The 18,039-nt window shown below is 37.2% G+C and overlaps 10 protein-coding genes and 1 non-coding gene across 11 annotated transcripts; 8 read left to right on the top strand and 3 right to left on the bottom strand.

Annotated features, from left to right (window-relative positions):
- The first annotated feature begins 814 nt into the window (after positions 1-814).
- BDF20DRAFT_165346 (uncharacterized protein) lies at positions 815-1,462 on the top strand. Its single transcript, XM_053074834.1, has 3 exons — positions 815-869; positions 940-1,327; positions 1,385-1,462. Exon 2 carries the CDS (start codon positions 1,046-1,048, stop codon positions 1,307-1,309), a length of 264 nt encoding a protein of 87 aa, XP_052931632.1. The 5' UTR covers positions 815-869; positions 940-1,045; the 3' UTR covers positions 1,310-1,327; positions 1,385-1,462.
- A 53-nt stretch (positions 1,463-1,515) lies between these two features.
- On the top strand, positions 1,516-2,795 carry BDF20DRAFT_165404 (uncharacterized protein). Its single transcript, XM_053074835.1, has 2 exons — positions 1,516-2,016; positions 2,119-2,795. The coding sequence occupies exons 1-2, from the start codon at positions 1,722-1,724 to the stop codon at positions 2,550-2,552; spliced, it is 729 nt and encodes a 242-aa protein (XP_052931631.1). The 5' UTR covers positions 1,516-1,721; the 3' UTR covers positions 2,553-2,795.
- A 30-nt stretch (positions 2,796-2,825) lies between these two features.
- On the top strand, positions 2,826-3,571 carry BDF20DRAFT_916735 (autophagocytosis associated protein; the record flags this gene model as incomplete). The annotated part of the gene is made up of 2 exons (XM_053084487.1): positions 2,826-2,945; positions 3,017-3,571. The coding sequence occupies 2 exons, from the start codon at positions 2,826-2,828 to the stop codon at positions 3,569-3,571; spliced, it is 675 nt and encodes a 224-aa protein (XP_052931630.1).
- Positions 3,572-4,859: 1,288 nt separating this feature from the next.
- Positions 4,860-5,714, top strand: BDF20DRAFT_839299 (uncharacterized protein; the record flags this gene model as incomplete). Its single annotated transcript, XM_053079261.1, has 2 exons — positions 4,860-5,603; positions 5,625-5,714. The coding sequence occupies 2 exons, from the start codon at positions 4,860-4,862 to the stop codon at positions 5,712-5,714; spliced, it is 834 nt and encodes a 277-aa protein (XP_052931629.1).
- Positions 5,715-6,484: 770 nt separating this feature from the next.
- BDF20DRAFT_165201 (uncharacterized protein) lies at positions 6,485-7,437 on the bottom strand. Its single transcript, XM_053074832.1, has one exon. The coding sequence runs from the start codon at positions 7,321-7,323 to the stop codon at positions 6,679-6,681; it is 645 nt and encodes a 214-aa protein (XP_052931628.1). The 5' UTR covers positions 7,324-7,437; the 3' UTR covers positions 6,485-6,678.
- BDF20DRAFT_165220 (uncharacterized protein) lies at positions 6,981-9,451 on the bottom strand. Its single transcript, XM_053074833.1, has 2 exons — positions 7,560-9,451; positions 6,981-7,494 (listed from the first exon to the last, which is right to left on the bottom strand). Exons 1-2 carry the CDS (start codon positions 9,292-9,294, stop codon positions 7,355-7,357), a joined length of 1,875 nt encoding a protein of 624 aa, XP_052931627.1. The 5' UTR covers positions 9,295-9,451; the 3' UTR covers positions 6,981-7,354.
- A 753-nt stretch (positions 9,452-10,204) lies between these two features.
- Positions 10,205-11,613, top strand: BDF20DRAFT_165109 (uncharacterized protein). The gene is made up of 2 exons (XM_053074830.1): positions 10,205-11,263; positions 11,385-11,613. Exons 1-2 carry the CDS (start codon positions 10,345-10,347, stop codon positions 11,393-11,395), a joined length of 930 nt encoding a protein of 309 aa, XP_052931626.1. The 5' UTR covers positions 10,205-10,344; the 3' UTR covers positions 11,396-11,613.
- Positions 11,614-11,664: 51 nt separating this feature from the next.
- On the top strand, positions 11,665-13,292 carry BDF20DRAFT_908014 (uncharacterized protein; the record flags this gene model as incomplete). The annotated part of the gene is made up of 2 exons (XM_053083436.1): positions 11,665-12,604; positions 12,730-13,292. 2 exons carry the CDS (start codon positions 11,665-11,667, stop codon positions 13,290-13,292), a joined length of 1,503 nt encoding a protein of 500 aa, XP_052931625.1.
- Positions 13,293-13,722: 430 nt separating this feature from the next.
- Positions 13,723-15,256, top strand: BDF20DRAFT_165178 (uncharacterized protein). Its single transcript, XM_053074831.1, has 2 exons — positions 13,723-13,849; positions 13,957-15,256. The coding sequence occupies exon 2, from the start codon at positions 13,959-13,961 to the stop codon at positions 15,183-15,185; it is 1,227 nt and encodes a 408-aa protein (XP_052931624.1). The 5' UTR covers positions 13,723-13,849; positions 13,957-13,958; the 3' UTR covers positions 15,186-15,256.
- Positions 15,257-15,755: 499 nt separating this feature from the next.
- BDF20DRAFT_828013 (RNA polymerase, subunit omega/K/RPB6) lies at positions 15,756-16,110 on the bottom strand (the record flags this gene model as incomplete). Its single annotated transcript, XM_053078212.1, has 2 exons — positions 15,756-15,915; positions 15,989-16,110. The coding sequence occupies 2 exons, from the start codon at positions 16,108-16,110 to the stop codon at positions 15,756-15,758; spliced, it is 282 nt and encodes a 93-aa protein (XP_052931623.1).
- A 329-nt stretch (positions 16,111-16,439) lies between these two features.
- BDF20DRAFT_t151 lies at positions 16,440-16,511 on the top strand. Its single transcript has one exon. It is a non-coding gene; the product is annotated as a tRNA-Pro (tRNA).
- Positions 16,512-18,039: the final 1,528 nt, after the last annotated feature.

The raw sequence follows: 18,039 nt of genomic DNA, 5'->3' as shown, positions 1-18,039 counted from the left end.
CCTGTTTCTCTTCTCTTTCACTTTGGACTAGAAGGACGGTTTCAAAGATAAGATTAAAACGGTAACTTATACATGAAGCCACTGAATTGAAGTATACGTGCTAAAAACGCACACTCAGGGCTCGGGTTATCTATTGTAATCGTATATCTATGAATTTGAAGCGATGATCTTTGCCGCTTTTCTGTTGGGATTTTTTTTTTTTTTTTTTAATTTTAGGATTTCGGACCTTTTTTGTTTATTCTCCTTTTGGATTTTGCAAATGTTTATAAAAAGTCCTTCTCATAGCACGCTTGGAAGAGATCAAGATTTCGTTTCATCCGTTTTCTCATATACTTTCAACCAACATACAAGTTACTCTTATGAATTTGTAAAGTACATATAGTGACTGCTCGTCTTATTACGCTTGAAGTGTTTGTAGATGAATATCCTTTTCGACATTCTGTTAAATGATCTCTTATCTCAATACACCCACCGTCTCTTCAGGAAACATTTTTCAGCAGATATATACATAATTGTATGTTAGGAGAATGTTTATGACTCATCGTACGGCTGGTGTGAATTTTGATATGCTGTTAATGCTGTTTGAACATGTTCAAATATAGAGCAAGAAATCCACACTGATGCCAGAAAGTCAAAGTGCTTCTCTTGCTGTTCATAATCCCGGTAGGACTGCAATAACTTGTATTGGGGGTTCAAACTGCGAAAATAGCAATCATCAAGCAGTCAGCTTTGAAACTGTTCCTCACCACCCCCCCCCTTGTATGCAACATAAGAGAGTAACTACAGTAAACAAACAGATGAGGGCGCTTCCGTTACTGTTGCATTGATTTAGAGTTTGATTGTTTTCACAACTAAGTATTCATTATTTTGTATGTGATATGTGCAAGTTCGACAGTAATATAAAAAAAAAATCATGCTGAACACTGTACATTCGAGTAGTTAGTGTTGATGATTAAGCTGTCAACGGGAATTGCAAGCGTCACAAGCGATACAAAATTCCAAAAAGAAAAAAAAATCTCGACAGTGTAACGTTACTGCAATCTATATGCTGTCAGCAACCACATGGCAAATTATACTGTTCTTCATCGTCTCGCATGAGCGCTCACCCGTCGAGGGGTTTCCGGCACATAAGTCACATCACTGCATCATGCTAAGCTACTCACATTGTATTTACAACCGCCACGGATGTTGCAACTACTTTTCTTTTTTTTTTTTAATTTGTAAAAGAGAGAATAGTGTACTTTATGTTATCTTTACCATTAAGAGAAATACATTGCTTATAACAATACTGCTGTTTGTACTGAAATAAGCTCCAAGTTATATTAAGGTTCGTTCCTTGATCCTGTACTGAAAGAATTCACCAATAATAATGCTTTACCCGTAGTTCTCCTTTATTATTTTGCTTTCTGCTCAAAAAATACTAACTACCCGCTTACAGGATTACTCTGGTATTTGCTGAACTTTAACCTCAAATACAAGTAATAGGAGTATGAACTTGGCAGATGTTAGCATTATTGTTCTTTAGTCAAAGCGAAAGTGCATTCTTAAAACGATAGAATGGAAGCAAGAAAGCGGAGCCAGCATAAATTAATATGCAATGTGGTACGAAAGCTTAAAGTAAGAAATTGTGGAGACGTTGATTGCAATCTGATTGCAATGGTTTACTTTTATTCTCATCCTTGCTTTCTTTGCTTTCATCCTTGTGGCATTAACAGTGTATTATGCATAATACTGGCATTCTAGCTGCGTTTTTGCTTTATCTATTTTCACTCAGCATCTGTTGCTTGAATGCACAGCCACTTGCGAAACAGCAGCAACAGCAGTTAGCATCCTATTCATCATCAATAAAGACAAGTATACCCGCATCTTACCTGAAGAGATATCAAAACATGAACGAATTTGAACGCTATTATACAAACATTGTTAATCTTGCTATGGATGAAGTTGTTCGAGACTTGATTGAAACTGCTGCTGACACTTACTACACAATTCATGAATTGCAATTTGTTGGCAAAGGTAGGATTGTATAGCAGAGAATGAAAAAAAAAAAAAAAAAAAAAAAGTTTGTAAATGCGAACGGATGACTAAATCAACTTGCATATGCAATTGCGAATACAGACTATTGTAATTTAATCTACACCGACATTACACACTCGCTTGAATACCAAATGAACCATAAGGTTCGATACCGTCTACTGGCTGCCATTCGACCATTGATCGACATTTATTACGACCAGAATAAGAAGGTTAAAAGCATTATCGAGCTAAATCATTTTATCGGACAACAGCTTGGACTCATTTTGAATGCTCACCACTTATCAGATCAGATTATTCGACAAATTTCTGACAGTAAATCAACAAACAATATCCTTCAAAGACTGTGGAAGCTGGTTACCAACAGAAAATACGCAGAAGCGAGACAGCATGAATTGAATGAATCCATTGCACTTCAAGCTTGGCTACAGTCCTGGTTAACTGATATTGAGTTTATTGTTACTGAAGATTTTGATTCGAATTTATACACTCTTTCTCAAAATGTAGTCGTTGTTTAGATTATTCACCTACTTGAGAAATAAAAATGTCTGTTTGAAAACTTTATATGCTGCCTGTGTTAGGAATTAATGATAGGCCGCGTTTTGTAGAATAATAGGTTGATATTATTGAAACGATCAAAAAATAGATTGCTTTGAAAAAACCTTCATTCCATTATTCGACCCTTTTGACTGATGTTTTTTTTTTAATCTGCATATGACCATTCTAAGTGAGGCAGTCCTCCTAGCTGGTATCTCTTTCATTTTGATTTTTTCTGACTCCTTCGCAATAGTATGTCATCCATTCTTGCAACACGTTCAGAATTCGATACTTGTCTGCAACGGTTTTTAAAAGAATCCAATGCTTGCCCGACTGAAATATTTAAATGGCAAATTGAAACGTCTCCATCGATAGTAAAATCTCCAACATCTCTCATATACCTTTTTTTTCCATCTCACTCGCTGATCAGCCCTTCATGATTTAGATCAAGCTAAAATTCTTAAAAAGGGAGATCAACACTATAGTCTCGCAAGCGGACGAAGAATCGTACGGCGACGAACTGATGACATCTATCGACATGCATAATATGGATGATGAAGATGCTGCTTCCTTATTTAATAACCAAGTAGAGAGTAATCCAGTTTCCATCCATCTAGAACAGCATATCGTCTATTCAGCGAGCTACCAAGTTCCTGTGCTTTATTTCAAAGCAGTCTTTGGGTCAAACGGGGCTCCACTTTCTTTAAACGACATACATCAATATATCGTGCCAAAATCAAGGAATCCGCTACACACGACAACTCCTGTAGTCGTATCGCAGAACGAACATCCAGTATTAGGGACGCCGTTTTGGTATATACATCCTTGCGATACGAGCACTCTTATGAGAACACTGACTTTCCAGCCTGAGGACTACATCAAAACATGGTTGTCAGTATATGGGCCACTTGTAAAATGTCCAATTTCAATGGATATGTTTAAAGACCGAGCTGATGCAAAAGGAAAAAAGAGCTTTGCAAATCAATTGAAAAAGAAATAAACGGTCTTTTGACGCAAAAACTTGCATTATCTGTGTTTTATCAAAAAGAGAAACGGGGAATTCTTCAAGGTGGTCATCTCGTCAATGTCTAGCGACTAAAGTAATGCTTGAGTCATCCTTACATGACGGTGGTAATCTAAGTGGACAATATGACGTTTTTATCCAATCATAATTTACAGTTTTCTAGTTGCGGATTTAGACAAAGTTGCAAAATAACTGGACAGAACAAACTCGTTTTTTGAGATATTTGAGTTGGATTTTAAAGATCAAATTACACTAAAATGGAGACGTTTACGCATGAGAATCGAGCCGTGGCAATAATAGGGATAAGGACTAAAATGTTGTCTTTCCAAATCGAAATGCTGAATCGAGATTGCTCGGAAGAAGGTAGTGATGGTGGCGGGCGTAATCTTAGGGCGGCGGAGATGCTTTGAGGATCAAAGCCGAAGGAAGGGAAATATACCGCAGGCCTTCTTGCCATATCTGCCAGCGTGGAGGGCAACTGGTTGTGAAATGTTCGAACGTATCAATATCATGATTACAAAGTCTGCAGGTAGCAGATGAAACTACCCCTGCGTACATAGAAATCATTGCTTTCTGTAATGCTTTGAAAGAGTTTAAAATGGTCGGGGGATGGTTTAATTTCGATTCAGCTTGTATCATAATCCATAAAGTTTATCCGAAAAAGAACAGGAATGGTTTATAAAAAGCTGGAAAAGAGAAAATAATATCTAAAAACAAGATATTTTGAAACCATAAAATTTTGAAAGTTATCTCATAATATTAATAAAATGTAAATGATTTATCTCAATTTTTATGTTTTACAATCCCAAAAAGTGTGTCTCAAATAGCTTTTACCTGCCTTAAGGCAAGAGAGATGAATTATCAGTTTGCACATATAAACGAACCTATAGATCTCAATATAATTAAAAAAATATATATTTTATTATGTTAGAAAACTGTAGAAGCTCTTAAACTGCAGAAAAAGTACCATTTTTATGCATTTTTATGGTAGCCAAAGCGAGGCCCAAACGCAATCAATTTGATTCGAAAAAAGCAAGGACCGGGCAATCAAATTCATAAGTAGTTGATTGAGCGAGGCGTCGGTACTGGGTCTATTTTTATTTTTCAAATGGCCAGCAAGCACTTTGATTGGCTGCATAAAACAATCGAAACAGAATGATCTACTATACAATTGCTTAAATGCAGAACATAAAAAACGGCAATCCCCTCTTTCTTCAACTTTTTCCCCCCAAAGTTTGAATTTATACACAATAAAAATTACCAAATGATTAGCAATTCCAAAAAATGGTGGCAGCGCACTTCGGTGACGAGCGATACAGCAAAGATTCCTCTGAAGAACAAAACCAGCAGTAACAATATTGACAATATAAATTCGAAGAACCAAATAGGCAACAACACCGATACTACTGATGACATACCTATTATTGTAATGAATGAGGGTGATAGCTCATTAGATATCAAAAAAGATAACTTCTCAACAACAGCGTTAAAAGGAAGTAAACTAAGCAATGACGATGATACTCATAATGAGACAGATACGGAAGGCGAAAGAACAGCCTCCATTTATTCTTATGGCGATTCCGTATTTGCACCATCGTCTATATACAATGTTACTCCCTCTATGCGTGTTTTACGTGGGAAATCAGAAGTGTCGTCGAAAACAGACGAAGGCAGAGAATGGAATGGCAGTAATACCAATAATAACTACTCAGACATTGAGTCCACTACATCTATATTGAACAAACCTTGGATCTCATCACAAGTGTTGTCTGACTCTTCTTCCAAATCTGCAGATCTTGATACTACCATGAATCACAGGGTCGATCATAATGATTTGGTAGAGCCTAATGCTCAGAGCAGACAAAATGAAAATGACGTGCATAACAAAACAGATGATTATACCATCAGGACAGTAGAAGCAGCAAATTGTACAGGCGACAGACCTAACAGATTATTAAATGTGACAACTGAACCTTCGAAAAGAAGAGGAAGTCTAGGTAGACTAAAAGTAAGTTAACGCACTCTATAGTTAGAGATAACAGTGATACTCATCACTGGTCATTTTATTTGGTCTCTTTTCCTATTAGGCTGGATTAGGACGCTTGTTAAATGGCAATAAATCTAGCCATCAACAGTTTCCATCGTCAAGAAATAATAGCGTGGCTATCAATTAAACCGCGGTTGGGATTTTCCCTTATCAAATTGTCACTATTCTTTCTATCACTGTACTTATATCACGGTATCTATTTATAGATTATTACAGTTTGTACTATCATCTATTATTTATGTGTAGCTTATTTCGATAATATCCATTGTACGTGTATTTTTATCTATCCTAAAAACCATTGCATTATGTTTGACCCTACGTGTGTTTACGAAATGTAAGATTGCAAAAAAAAAAGGAAAAAAAAACCAAAAAGAAAATGAGTAGTGGGTAAGTCAACTTGGTGGGAGGGTATGCATCATGTAAGTAATATGTCAAAGGCATAATTAAAGACATGATATAGTAGGGTATTCTGAGGTATGGAGCTGGTTGAGAGGGCATTGCCAAACTCAAGTAGACGGTACCAGAGTTGCTCACAAAAAACTAATTCCGCATATGCAATCTATTCGACTAAATTCTTTTTTATCCAAGCTGGCAAAGCAGGTAATTTGGATAACATGACCTCTATTACAGTTGTCCACTTCTGGCATTCTTCAGCTGATTTGCATTCGAATTGTATCTTTATGCCATTGTCAAAAAGAAGCTGGAATTCATTTTCAGAGCATTGATGTTGTGCTATATTGTCAGCTTGTAATCGGCCGTCTTGTGCGCATGCTGCAGTATTAAACTGTAACTGTTGCAGCTCCTTCATCTTTTGTTGGGAACCTTCCGATATAGTTGCATTATTGCAAATTAACGTAACAGCGCGAGCTAGTGGTATTTCGTACATTGCTGTGGACGTTTCATTGTCTTGTAATTCGGTTTCGGTTGGATATGCTATTAAACTACCTCCAATTAGGATGAAGTATCTTTTCGTCCAATGCTGGAGTGTAAAAGCAAGAAAAAAGAAAAAAGTTGCGTTAAATTTTGTTTTTATCTATCAGTATGTATATTTTGATGTAAACACGTTTACCTTCGTATTTCCTCCCAGCTGAGACAAGTAACCTTCCTGCCATTTTGTTTCGTGGAAACGCTTTGCATTGAGGGCTTCTAATGCCTCATCCATACCACTAGGAATATAATTGCCGTACGTGTTGATATAAAGGCATTGGATGTAAAGTTTACCTACAGCCTTTTCAATACTATTTGTTGTTGTTGTTGACTTGTTTTCAGCGTCATCATGGTTGAATTCAACCGAATGCTTCCGATGTAGCAAAAACGTTGAGCTTTTCTTCTTCAGTAGAGCTGCAGGATTCGATGCTCCACCATTGATGTTAGGAGCAACACCATTACTATTGCTTTGCTGTCGATACCAGTTGTTCACGAGCATAAGTGTTGCTAATTGATCCTGGCCTTCTGTTTCCATAAAACGTTGCGGCAATAGTAGTGTTTGACATAGTGAGCCATCTTTATCATGTATGTAACGTTCCAGACTGCTAGAGGATGCTGTTATTGAACCTGGTTTTATTTTGTGGTACCAACTACCGCTCCTTTTCTGAGCATTATTTGAACTAAACATAGAAACATGAAGAGTAATTGTAATTTGTTCGCTGGGGTCTATGTCTTGTCTTGAATACGAAAGCATATATACGTTAGAAAATGCCTTCACTAGCAATCTATGACCTATTCGTCATTGGGAGAAAGTATACATACATGATCATTTCTTGATTGATGTTGACAGTATGCTTCATCTTCTGATGTATTGATTTGACTTCTTTATCCTTGTAACGGACAGTACAAAAGATATTGGATTCATCTCAATATAAGAGTTACGTGTCAGTATGCCTTCCATAGAGAAAACTCGAACCATGGTTTACTTACTGTTTTCTATTGGGAAATCTAGGTTTTCAGCTTTAAGGACTTTGACAAAAAAAAGCTTTCTTGCCGCCTCGCTTGAACTTGAAAGCTTTGTTTCCGCCGTATAATCAATCCAAACAGGATCGTTCACTTCATCGACAGTGCTAATGCTGTCGTTTACACTTGTACCACTACTAGGTCGCAGACAATAGCCAATATCCATACCGTCGTCACTGCTACTGTTTTCATCCTCCTGCGGATTTATTGACAATGCTGGATCGCTATTAAAAGCTCCTGATACAGGAATTAGCTCATGTTCCAGAGGGAAAGTAAGTTTAGGCGGCTCGAATTCTTCCATAGGGATTAGTTTTTGATTATGTCTCTTTGCAAACTCGTTATAAATGGATTTGGAGAAATCGGTTTCCAATGATAATGGAGATTTACTGAAAACAATACTTTCATCATCGCTATGTGATTGGTTGTTTATTGGTAATGGCGCCGGTATTACATTGGAAACGGTGTCGTTGCTATGGATCATCTCCAAGTTGTGCTCAAAATGGCTATCGCTATCTGCGAGAGACGATTGCAGTTGAGGGAGGTGTGAGATAGGATGATTGTTTGATGATTGCTCATGGAAGCTAGCTGGTAATGGAAGTGGTATTGGCTGTGAGTTTGGATTGAGATCCGTTATTTTACCATGCACAACTATGGGTTTAGATCGTGAAAGCGAGACAGGGTCTCTGCTTCTAATAATTGTATCATAATCCTCTTCCTCTTCTTCCGAATCGCATATCAAAATACTACTCATTTCATCGCTACTGCTCAGGGCTGGTGACGCTGAAAAACGTGTTGAAGCTGCTGAACGACCATCGATAAAGATGTTTTTTCTCGACGTAATCGCGCATGTGTTCATTTGTAAGGCTTTTTTCTCTCGCTCAATTGCATCGTCGATTAACTTTTCCGTCTCTGCTAAGGGTTTAATGAATGGCAGAGATGTGTTTTGAGCGTAATAGCCGTTTCTATCTGTCGACAGCACGGTCCTTTGTAATGGTGGGTTTAATGGATACCAAAAATCTATCTTTTGAAGCTTTGGTTGATGAACTGGATCGTTGTCGATCGACAATTTTTTGATAGAAGGTTCAGCCACCAAGCGTCTACCGGTATGGAATGTAGCTGGTGTGGAATGATTTTGGTCAAAAGGATGCCCTTTGCTCTCTACACGGTCAGTATCCGATGTCAACTTATTTTTATATTCTTCATCTTCGCTATCAGAACTTTCTGTATCGTTGACATCGTCTGTATCCGATAAGTTATCCAACGAGGAAGACATATTGGCAGGTATCGTCTGAACTTGGATATTGTCCATGTCAAACGTTACTCGTCGCTTCAACTTTTTTGCTTGCAGGATATCAAATCCGACTTTTTCGTTGCCCATGGAGTCGTATTCATCAGGAGAACCATCATTTTGGTTGTTTTCAAGGACGCTTTCAGAAGGAGCAGTTGTAAAAGACAAGGTTGAAGAATATTGAGGAACAGGCGTTGATTGTGGCTGTGGGTCCCTGAAAGCTGTCGACTCTATAGCAAGTTTGGAAATATTGATCTTGGAAGCGACCTCTTGCCCAACAACAGCTTGTTCATATCGCATACCATAGGCTGATTGACTTACATTACTGCACACACTAAATCGACTGTTGTTGGTGGCAGAACGGTTGAGTGGGGTGGACCATCTGTTATTTCGAAAGGCAACGTCGTTCGACATATGGTAATATGAGAAAAAACTAATATAAGGAAAACAGTATAACTGATATAAAAGAGTTGAGTTTTCAAAGGACAGGAAGTATTAATGCAAGAGGATATAACAAAGGAGAGGAAGAAGAATGTTGAAAATGAATCAAAAAACAGTGAGAAGATATGTTGTATTCCATTATTAAAAAAAAAAAAAAAAAAAAAAAAAAAAAAAAAAAGCAATAAAGCAACGGCTGAGATAAAAGTACGAAACATCAAAGGCACCACGCACAACCTTCCTCTGTAAACTTCATTGTTCCTCCTTTTAGTGCCTTCATCCTTCATCCTTCATCCTTCATAAATTTCATATCCTTGAAGATAGTGGTTTCTTTAAAAACAGATTATGTATTCTTTGATAACTGAATATTCAGAGCATTATCAATTTCATTCTTTTTTCCTAAGTATATGCTCTTTTCTAATACTGCTGACAAGAGCATGGAACTGTTGTGTAAATGGTAAAAACAGATGACTTATTTCCTAATCTGTATCTTGGTCAAAACATGAGAATCAATTTAAACACCACGTTGCTTATATTGCCACTGTGAAAAACTCAAACAAAATGAATACCCGAAATTCAATAAGCGCTTACAAGGCGAAGCTGTATAGCACGCGCAATTGTTAACTAAATCAGTTGCTCACTTTATGACTGAGATAAACCCGCCTTTATTTCACCTGCCTTTTTAATTTATCATTCTTACCGAAAGTCGAGCTTCTTTTCAGTTACTCTCCATAACAGAAATTAACCGCCAATCTATAATAATACTCTCGGTGTATAATGGCTGGTATAAGCAGAATTGACTTTGAGAGGTTAACCATAGCGAAATACTGATCATAAGGCTACAGCTAATTTGTCTCCATTATCTGCTCTTATTGTTTCCTATTTAGAAGTCTCATTTCTAAATATCTTCTTGCAAAGAAAAATGCGCCTTCTCATTAAAACAAGGACAATACGTGCATTCATATACCAATTTTATCATATTATTGTCTGTACAAAAGTTCGTCTGATTTCAAACCAGTTTAATGCATGAATTTTCTTGAAGACCTACAATATTTGGTTTTTTTTTCCGTTCTCCATTTTTCCTTTTCTTTTTCTTTTTTTTTTTTTTTTCCTTGCTATAATGTAAGCATTGAAAGCAATATGTCACAGCATGAATATACCAAGTTTGGAGAAGATTGTGCAGATCACAAAATCAGTGACAAAAAAATCAGTAGAGATGACCAGTCAGAGGGTGGGCCAGAAGCGGGGAGCTCTTCCTCATACATTATAACTACTAGCGAACGAGATCCCCTCATTTCACCATCCTCAAGCTATTATGGAGCAATAAGACCTAGTAACAGTAGTAATTATCCAGACTATTCTCAACATCGATCGAATACTTCACGATGGCGAAAGACTTGTACATACATTGTCATTTCGATTATTGTGCCTATCGTCTTTTTGTTGGCATTTATCGTATGGCTCGCTCCAACGTATGCAGAACGAGCAGTTGAAAAAGGAGTTGCATTTAAGTTTAAGCGAGCATCAATAATGGATTTTACGGATGATAATGTAATTCATATGCATATATCTGGTGAGATTGGTCTACAACCAAGATTATTCCAAATGCAACAAAGCCTAAGCGGCCTATTTGGTGCAGTCGAAGTGCAGCAATCCAAATTGAAAGTCGGTTATCAAAAAGCAATTCAGCCCTTATTGTCCGATCAGCTAACCTTGGGTACCATTGATATTCCTACACTGCAGTTAAATGATACATCCAATGTGACCAGCTTCGATTTCATCACACGATTCGTTATCGACGATACAGATGCATTAATGACTTTTTGCAAGGATGCAGTTAGTGCAACGACTATATTATGGCGTATAAGCGGTCCACTATCGATGAATGTTGCAAAACTACCATGGGATATTTATACTGACCTTGATAAATTGATAGAACTAGAAGGTAAGCAAGTGACTTTTAAATGGCTGCAAAAAAAAAAAAAAAAAAAAAAAAAAAAACGAACGAGAATTTGTAGAAGGGACCATTTAGTGATTCTATAAATAGGTATGGATGGGTTAAAAAGGACTCGTTTAGACTCGCTGATGTTTCCCGGTCCTCATACGCTGGGCGGTATCAGTGTTATTGGTACCGTGGGGATCTATAATCCTTCAAACGTCTTAAGCTTTAACCTTGGAGACGTTGATTTTGGTATTTTTCTTCCAACTGACCATCAAGATAAAAATGATACACAAATCGCAGTGGTGCGAGCAAATCATGCAAATCTCGAAGGACGCCAGATGAACTATTTTAACGTAACCGGCCGTACTCTTCCCATCAATAATGACCCAGAATCTCAACAATTGATGGAATCATTCTTGACACGATATCTTCACGGCAATACTACCCAAGTGCACGTTCGTGGAAGTTCTTTTGGGCCTGATGATAGCCCTTCTAGAAAGCATGTAGGAAATACACCTCCATGGCTTCAGAAGGCTTTGGAAAGAATTATCATACGTGTTCCATTTCCAGGAGCCAAAGAAACTCAATTGATACAGTCTTTAGAATTAACAGGTATAAAGATCGATTTCTCTATAAAAGGTGACCCACTTATTTCAGCAGACGCAGTAGCTATGTTGAAGAAGCCTGAGGAAATGCAATTTCATATGGATGTCACTCAAATTGAACCCCATGTGTTTTTGTACCTTGATCAAAGTTCAGAAAAACCTTTCGCTACTGTTCAGCCTAATCAACCATGTCCTGCTACGACAGAAGAAGGCAATGGGATTGATTTACCTCTTCAAACAATGCGTGTGAAGTCGAAGCTTGTGCGTGCTCCTTTCAAAGTGCTACCAGGCGGCCAGAAAGATTTTGAAGCGTTTCTTAACCGAGTATTTTATGGAAAGAAAAGCAAAATTTATATTCGAGGTACATCAGATGCTACTGTGGATAGTGACTTTGGGCATTTGAATATCAAAGACCTTGAGTTCAATGGGGAAATTGAAACTAAGGGACTACGAGGTATGCAGCATCCGCCTCCTCAAATCAACTCAATCACAATTACGAAAGGCCATATTGATGCTTTACAGGTTCAGACAGAATTGAGTATTCATAGTCCTGCTGATGTTGACGTCAATTTGGGTGAACTGAATATGGCTTTGTTGTATGAGGGTCATGTGATTGGCAATACAAGTATCCCTGAATTGAAGTTGTCACCAGGATTATCGAACAAACTTCTTGTGTCTGCTTGGCTGTTTGGAGATAATGACTATGTTACTGATTTCATTGGAAACTATATTTCCAAAGGTAAGAAGCGAAAAAGGTTATGAGTTCTCGTTTCTACGCTTAGTTCTCAAGCCACAGTAACATAAACGAGCTGTGAACTTAAAAGCTAAACTTTATTTTATCTTAATTATTTGTGAATCATGCAGGCACAAACTTAAGCGATAATAATGTCACTCTTACCATATCAGGTCAACATAGCAATGCCACAAGATCCGTATTTCTAAAGGAGTTCTTAAAGCACATCAATTTTAATGTACAGGCGCCACCGTTTGATAAAGAACCCTTGTTAGCTGACTGTCAGATGTATATATTGTCCTCAACAGTTATCATGAGTTTACGTAATCCGTTTAACGACATAGAAATGGCCATCAACAAAATCAATGCCTCAGCCACTTACGAAGAGTATGAAGTGGGAACAATAAATGCAAACTTCGAAGATCGTGGGGAAGGTTGGAAAAACGGGCCCATGAAGTTGCCACCTCCATCCTGTGATAACTCAGAAAAACATTGCACAGGTGTGGTCGTAAATTCAGAAAAGATACCCATCGCCACAAAAAAGCTTGGATACGAGGCTATCAAAAAGGCTTTAGGCGGGTCTATTGACGTATCTGTCGCAAGCGAGGTTTCCGTTATGATTGATAAGTTCAAGTTGAATAATCTACGATACCATCAGAGCAATATCACTGCTAAGGTCAGGAAAGGATTCTAGTGTATGTCGACTAGCAATTTATTTATATTTGGATATTTGACACGTGCAAAAGTTAAACTTTCATTATCAAGTTGCGATTTACATCCATTTTCTTTGAAGTAAATCGAATTAAAGATACCCATTATAGTTTATATATAAGATACAAATATATAATACATTTTCCATTGTCTTTGAAAAGTTATGTGTATTAATTGAGCATATTTATTCGAGAATTGCTACTGGAATATCTCCTTTCTAAATACTGGGCTTATAAAGCTGCATTTAAGTTGATCGAGTAGCAGTTGTTTTACTTGAGTAACAACCACGGCATTACTTTTTTTGTACAACGGAAGCACTAAGTATTTCAAGAGAAGAATTCTCCCCAATTAAACGAACCATATCTTTGTGCCTATGTGAAATCACAGGAATTACCGTGAAAAAAAAAAAAAAAAAAAAAAAAAAATTGACTTTCATAAGTCCCTTAATATCATTATATCCTCCTTGACAGTCAACTATTTCGCAACTAGTTTCCTAATGTTACATTTTCGTAATCTGCACTAGCCGTTCTCTTTCGTAAGGTACTTTATCCTATTATATTCTTCATCATGTGCCGTTTATTAATACTATGCATCTCTCTTCCCTTTCCTTTTTGCAATCTTCTTTTTCTTTCCTTTTTCCATTGTAGCAATGTATTTCAATTTGTCTCGTTTGACCCTCATTTATACCTTGATATTTCTTTATCTAACCCAAGAAATTAGAGCAAATATTCTATGCGGACTTTTCAATACATGCCCGACTTCTTCAGAGCCCAACACGCCGCCGCCACCACCACCACCACCACCACCACCACCACCACCTTCAATGATGACAACAATCACGACACCACCTATGCCACAGCCAACTCAGTCCAACCTATCGATTGTTTCCTCTACCACATCTGTTACAGAGGGTATTCAGCCAACTTCTTCCTCAGCTAAACCTACTACGACTTTATCCGCAACACAGCATTCCGTTAAGTCTACTCCTTCATCTTCTACTGTGAACTCCTCCCAGACGTATACTTCACTGAATACTACTTCAACAACAAGCAATAATCCTACATCTACACTATTGACAGCAACCGCATCATCTTCCCCTGATACAAAGTCATCCTCCAGTGGAAGCAATGTTGGCGCTATTGTAGGATCAGTATGTGGACTTGTAGCCATCATTGGAGCAGGATTCGCATTTGCCTTCTTCTCAAAAACCAGGAGAAACAATCGCCGAAACAACAAGCGACTTTATAGTCAAAATGGAGATATGTATGAACATGATGCGTTCCATGCTGATCCATTCAACAACGCCCGGCGCTCTCCTGTTCTAGGTACATCAACTGCTGCCGCTACAGATGATATTCAAAACCGTAACAATAGCGTTGGTGCCCAACAATGGGATATGATGAGCCAGCAACCCTATACAGGGTACAATAATACGGCCATGATGTCTCCTCAACATCCTATGGCAGCACTTTCAAAACAAAATGAAGCTTACTACAACTCCCCACAATTGCCTTATGCAATGGATCCCAACACAGCTTTCTACAACAACCAACAAACGTACTACGATCCTAATGGTGGCTATCAGCATTATGACACGCAGTATACGACTCAATACTCAGAGTCCCAGTACGACCCTTACGTACTTCAACAACAGCATTTGCAGCCGCCCATGGCAACTTTACCCTCTGTGAGCCAGCCTACGAATTCATCTGTATACCAAATTCCAAATACTTATGATGAAGACGAAAAGCCTGTGCAATCAACTCTTACCAGCACACCTGTGACCACCACTACCAACAACGCCGTCAACTCTACTGTTACTTCCACAATGTTCACGACGAATCAACCACCACTTAAAGAGATGTCGTATAGATAGAGAAAATTTTGTTCTGTTTAGTATTCTTTAAATATATCTCCCCTTTAACTAAGTAATACGTATTCTTATAAATATTTGATTAATTTCTATTCTTTCAATACACCTTCTTAATTAGCACCCAATATAAATATTGCCCTCGTATTCAGCTACTTGCCAATAATTTGAACATTCTATTGTTTGTTAATATATATATCCTATTCACTGTTTTATGTACATTCGACGCTATAAAATTCAATTGAAGGCTAATGAACTTCATAATGTAATTGTATACTTTTACGTGTGAAATTAAGGAGATACAACGGAAAGATGAATGTCCCCCTATTCTCGCACCTCGTTTTGTACTCCTTCTATCCATCGTTGCCACCTTCTACGTCCGTCTGATTGTTCATCTAATTGAGACAGTGCTTAAAATCATCATGTACTGCTCATGAATGTCCTTTCGTAAGTCTGTTTACTTCCAAAAAGCTTCTTTTTATTTACAAAAACGTGTTGATATGTGCATGATGGGTTGAAAGATCTACAGCTTAAAAAAATTAAAAATAAATATCATTCTTCTTTTGGGCTTCTCAACTATTCGACAATAAGGTCCTTCACATCCCAATCTTCATATGTTTGATCAGGCAAAAACCTTCTAACAACAAGAGGAATCTTTTTTTCCTTCAACTCTTTCATGGCGATCACTAAAGCATCTGATTCACCTTCAAGTTCTACCATAACTGGTGCATTCATACTTTTATATACAATAATTTCGTGTGAGCAGATTAGGTGACAGCAACATGTAAAGATGTAGACGGCTGTCTTACCTAATTTGAAGAGCACGAGTGCCTAAAATCCTTGCACGTTCATATTTTGTCATGTACGGCGTGGTTTGCTTTTCCTTCTTCTCTGTCGAAGTAGGGACTTCTGCATCTTTTTCCAGAATCATAACATTTTCAAGCTCACTCATCTAATTCAGGGTAACTAAATTACTTGTTCTGACTAGCTGCTTCAACTTGAGGGTACTTACGGTTATAATATTGAGTATATTGACAAACTCGCTCTGGTACTACAATAGTTTTGAAATGTCAGTTTTTCCACAAGAGCATATTGTCCCTCAACTGCAATAATATATTTGTTCGGCAAAGTGGCTTATCATTTTCAGCTCTATTACAACCGGTTTATCCGGAACATTTTTTGCATGACAAAAATCACTCACGTGATAAAATTGTTATGTTTGTCTCCTATTACAATATATATATTGGAAAAAATAAAAATGGCTTCTTGGTTTAGTGGTATAATTCTCGCTTAGGGTGCGAGAGGTCCCGGGTTCGATTCCCGGAGAAGCCCTTTCTTTTATCTTTATTTTAAATGGTGCGTCAAGTGCCTTTTTTTTTTTTTCTCTCTCTAATCTGTCGTGTGGAATACATTTACTTTCTACTGTCATGTTATTGTGTCGTGCCACGAAACAAGGGTATATAAATCAATAAGATTACCGAACAGTGCAAGTGTCTTAAAAACCAAAAATACAAAATAAAAGATGGAATCAGATCTTTTCTCTCTCTTGAAAAATAAAGATATAAAGACCCCATAAATACTTATAAAAGCTGTCTCAGTAGCCAGGAGATTATAACGGTGGTTAGATAACGACTAATGATCATATAAAAAGAACGTAACTCTCTGAATGAAATAAAAACTCATATTTTTTTCCTTCCCTCTAGAGCATCGTGTTTATTATGTCGTATTAAGGGTAGATGATATACAAATATTAAAGATATAGTTTACTTTATGAAGGATAGAGATGAATTATACAATATTGCAAACCAGAGATAATTAGAAACTACATAAACTCTTATATATGAGTACCGTGAATTAAGTGTTGTGTTTAGTTGACAGCATCATATGAGTTGTGGAGAACTCGTATACAAATTATACAAGATCCTCACACCTCATTACTGCTGAAATACTATAAAGTAGAGTAGGAAACAAATATAGAATAAGTAATGATTCTTATACGAGATTAGCTACCTCGTATAAGGCTGAACAGGTTGTCATTTACGATATATAGTTTACTTATTTTGCTATAATACGTTACTATATGACATAGGATATATAGTAGAATTAATATATGGACATGCAGGGTATATTGATTCAACACCAAGGTATAATAGGTTATAAGTACTATTCTCTGCCTTCGGCACAAAGAAGGATTACAAGATAATAGTTTGTGATCATCCTTTACAATAACTGTTCACTCAACTCAAACACCACGCACGAATACCATTTTCCTAATTAATACTATTTTCCTGCAAGCAGTGCTACATAATGGTTAACACGGGAAAATAGGTTAGTTGCATGATCACTAGATCAAGCCATGGATAAATTTACAAGTCCACCCGCTCCGGGTAGATGCGTAATCTCCTCAAGGGAGAGTTCTATTCTTTTACGGTTCAGAAGACGTACGTCTTCTTTGAGTAGAATAACTTAGCTGTCAGTTTCTAGGTTCCGCAATATGAAGAAGATATTTAAAGTTTTGCAGTAGATATTTTTCTTCCCTTTGAACTTAACTTGATTCAAAATATAAACCTACTAGTTTGATCTCGTTAAGCTTTTTACTGTTTTAACTATAAGTTATATTTAACTCTACAAGTCGTCAAATACCACATATTATAAGTGTATGCTACCTCTTTCGTTAACTCATTGCGCGACACTACTAACCGTGAACATGAGTATTAACAATACCCAGCAATTTTTGAAAATGCTAACGGAAACACTTTAATATATAAATGACCCTAAGAATTGTTTCAACATTTGGGAATAGCCTATTCGATTTAATCAACGTGATGTTATTTAGACATTCTTTTTTCTTCCTTTCTGC

The sequence above is a fragment of the Mycotypha africana genome, assembly GCF_025528875.1.
Source record: "Mycotypha africana strain NRRL 2978 chromosome Unknown BDF20scaffold_12, whole genome shotgun sequence".
NCBI classification, from domain to species: Eukaryota; Fungi; Mucoromycota; class Mucoromycetes; order Mucorales; family Mycotyphaceae; genus Mycotypha; species Mycotypha africana.
This window is presented reverse-complemented; position numbering and strand designations above follow the sequence as displayed.